At 42.9% G+C, this 1,935-nt stretch overlaps 1 protein-coding gene across 1 annotated transcript; it reads left to right on the top strand.

Annotated features, from left to right (window-relative positions):
* Positions 1–328: 328 nt before the first annotated feature.
* LACBIDRAFT_335917 (uncharacterized protein) lies at positions 329–1,350 on the top strand (the record flags this gene model as incomplete). The annotated part of the gene is made up of 7 exons (XM_001890825.1): positions 329–362; positions 467–491; positions 554–569; positions 786–887; positions 1,002–1,046; positions 1,143–1,205; positions 1,237–1,350. The coding sequence occupies 7 exons, from the start codon at positions 329–331 to the stop codon at positions 1,348–1,350; spliced, it is 399 nt and encodes a 132-aa protein (XP_001890860.1).
* Positions 1,351–1,935: the final 585 nt, after the last annotated feature.

The following is a 1,935-nucleotide window of genomic DNA, read 5'->3' as shown; positions in this document are numbered from 1 at the left end:
CCAGGATTCACCATCCAAATTTTCACGATTTCACATCAGGTCTATACGGGACACAGAAGTCTACCCCCAAAAAGTTGAGATATCTAGTAAGTTTCTGGTCAATCTTCATGTTCTCAGCCTCTAACTGACAACATTTACTCCAGAAATTACCACTCAAAGTTTTTACATGCTGGGCTCGGCCCTTCACATTCAACTTCCCATTCTGTGATGGGTAGAAAAAGTGCATCCTGAAAAAAACAAGTTTCTCTGTCAGTTTGTGTTCGATGTTTACATTCTTGGTCTTAAACTGATGGAATTCCCTCCAGAAATTGTTCCCCAAAGTTACAAGATGCTAGGGCTCACCGCTCACATTCAACAATCAAGTATGTTGGGAGGGTAGAAGTCGACATTCAGAGAATCAAGCTACTCCATGAGTTCCTGCTTCTTTTTCATGTTTTCACTTGCTAACTAATGGAATTCACTCTAGGAATCATTACCCAAATTTATGAGATGTTAGGCACCACTGTTTTCATTTGACGCTCAAATATGTGGGGGAGTTGAAGCCCATACTCAGAAAATTGAGCTACTCAGTGAGTTCATGCTTGATTTCTACATTCTTAGCCTCCATCTGACTGTATTTGCCCTAGGAACCATCACATGAATTTGCAAGACATTGTGCATTGTCGCTCACATATAACGTTCAATTATCTGGGAGACAGAAGTCTATACACAGAAAACTGAAGTACTCTATGAGTTCCTCTTCAATTTTTATGTTTGTAGCCTCGAACTGATGGGACTTTCTCCAGAAATCACTGCACAAAGTTGTGAGATGCTGGGCCTCGCTGTTCACATTTGGTGTTCAAATATGTGGTGGAGTGGGGTCCACACTCAGAAAACCAAAATACTCTGTGAGTTCCTGCTTGTTTTTTACATTCTTGGCCTCTAACTGATGGCATTTACTTGAGGAATTATTACCCAGATTTATGAGATATTTTGTGCTGTCATTTCCATTTGGCATACAGATACGTGGGGGGTTGAAGTCCACACTCAAAAAGTCGAGCTACTCTGTGAGTTCTTGCTCAATCTTTGCATCCTTGGTCTCTAACTGACTGTATTTGCTTAAGAAACTGTCACCCGGATTTACGAGACATTAGGCATCATAGCTCATGTACAACATTCAATTATCTGGGGGACAGATGTCTCTACACAGAAAATTGAAGTACTCTGTGAGTTTCTGCTGTATTTTTATGTTTGTAGCCTCGAACTGATGGAACTCCCTCCAGAAATTGCTACCTGAAGTTGCGAGATGCTGGGCCTCACTGTTCACATTTGGCATTCAAGTATGTGGGGGGGTATCTGTGGTTCCAATAAAGTCTGATCACAATGTAACATCGAGTAGTCTTGATTGGCACTTTCATTTAGAAACAACCTGGCCTTATGCTGGTGTGATGAAAACTCTCAATTAAATTGGCAACAAAATTTTATGGCAAGGAAGGTGGTAGGATTGTTCCAAAATATCTGGGATGGAAATGAAAAATTAGGAAAGTACAGCACTTGCAGGAATTGAACTCACAGCTTCAGGAATTGGGCACACCACACTTTTTTTTTTTCGAGTCAAATTTAGCGTCTATTAGGGTGAGGCCCTATGTCAGACTTTACAACTTTTGTAGACTACCTATGGACCACCAACAGACAACGACATGCACTGACGGCCCACCACACCCACCACCACCCACAAACAGCCACGACAGCCCACCGACCCATGACAACACAACACGATGATGTGTCAATGACACGCGACGCAGACGGCATGACGACATGACGACGACGACACGACAATGTGTCAACGACATGCGACATGGACGACACAACGACAAAGGGGGAGAACAGCCAACAACGCCCACCAGCACCCATAAACAGTGACAACGGCCCACGTGGTGATGCAACAACAATGAC

Source organism: Laccaria bicolor, genomic scaffold (genome assembly GCF_000143565.1).
Source record: "Laccaria bicolor S238N-H82 LACBIscaffold_190 genomic scaffold, whole genome shotgun sequence".
NCBI classification, from domain to species: Eukaryota; Fungi; Basidiomycota; class Agaricomycetes; order Agaricales; family Hydnangiaceae; genus Laccaria; species Laccaria bicolor.
The sequence above is the reverse complement of the archived record's forward strand: the minus strand, read 5'-3'. Positions and strand labels throughout refer to the sequence as shown.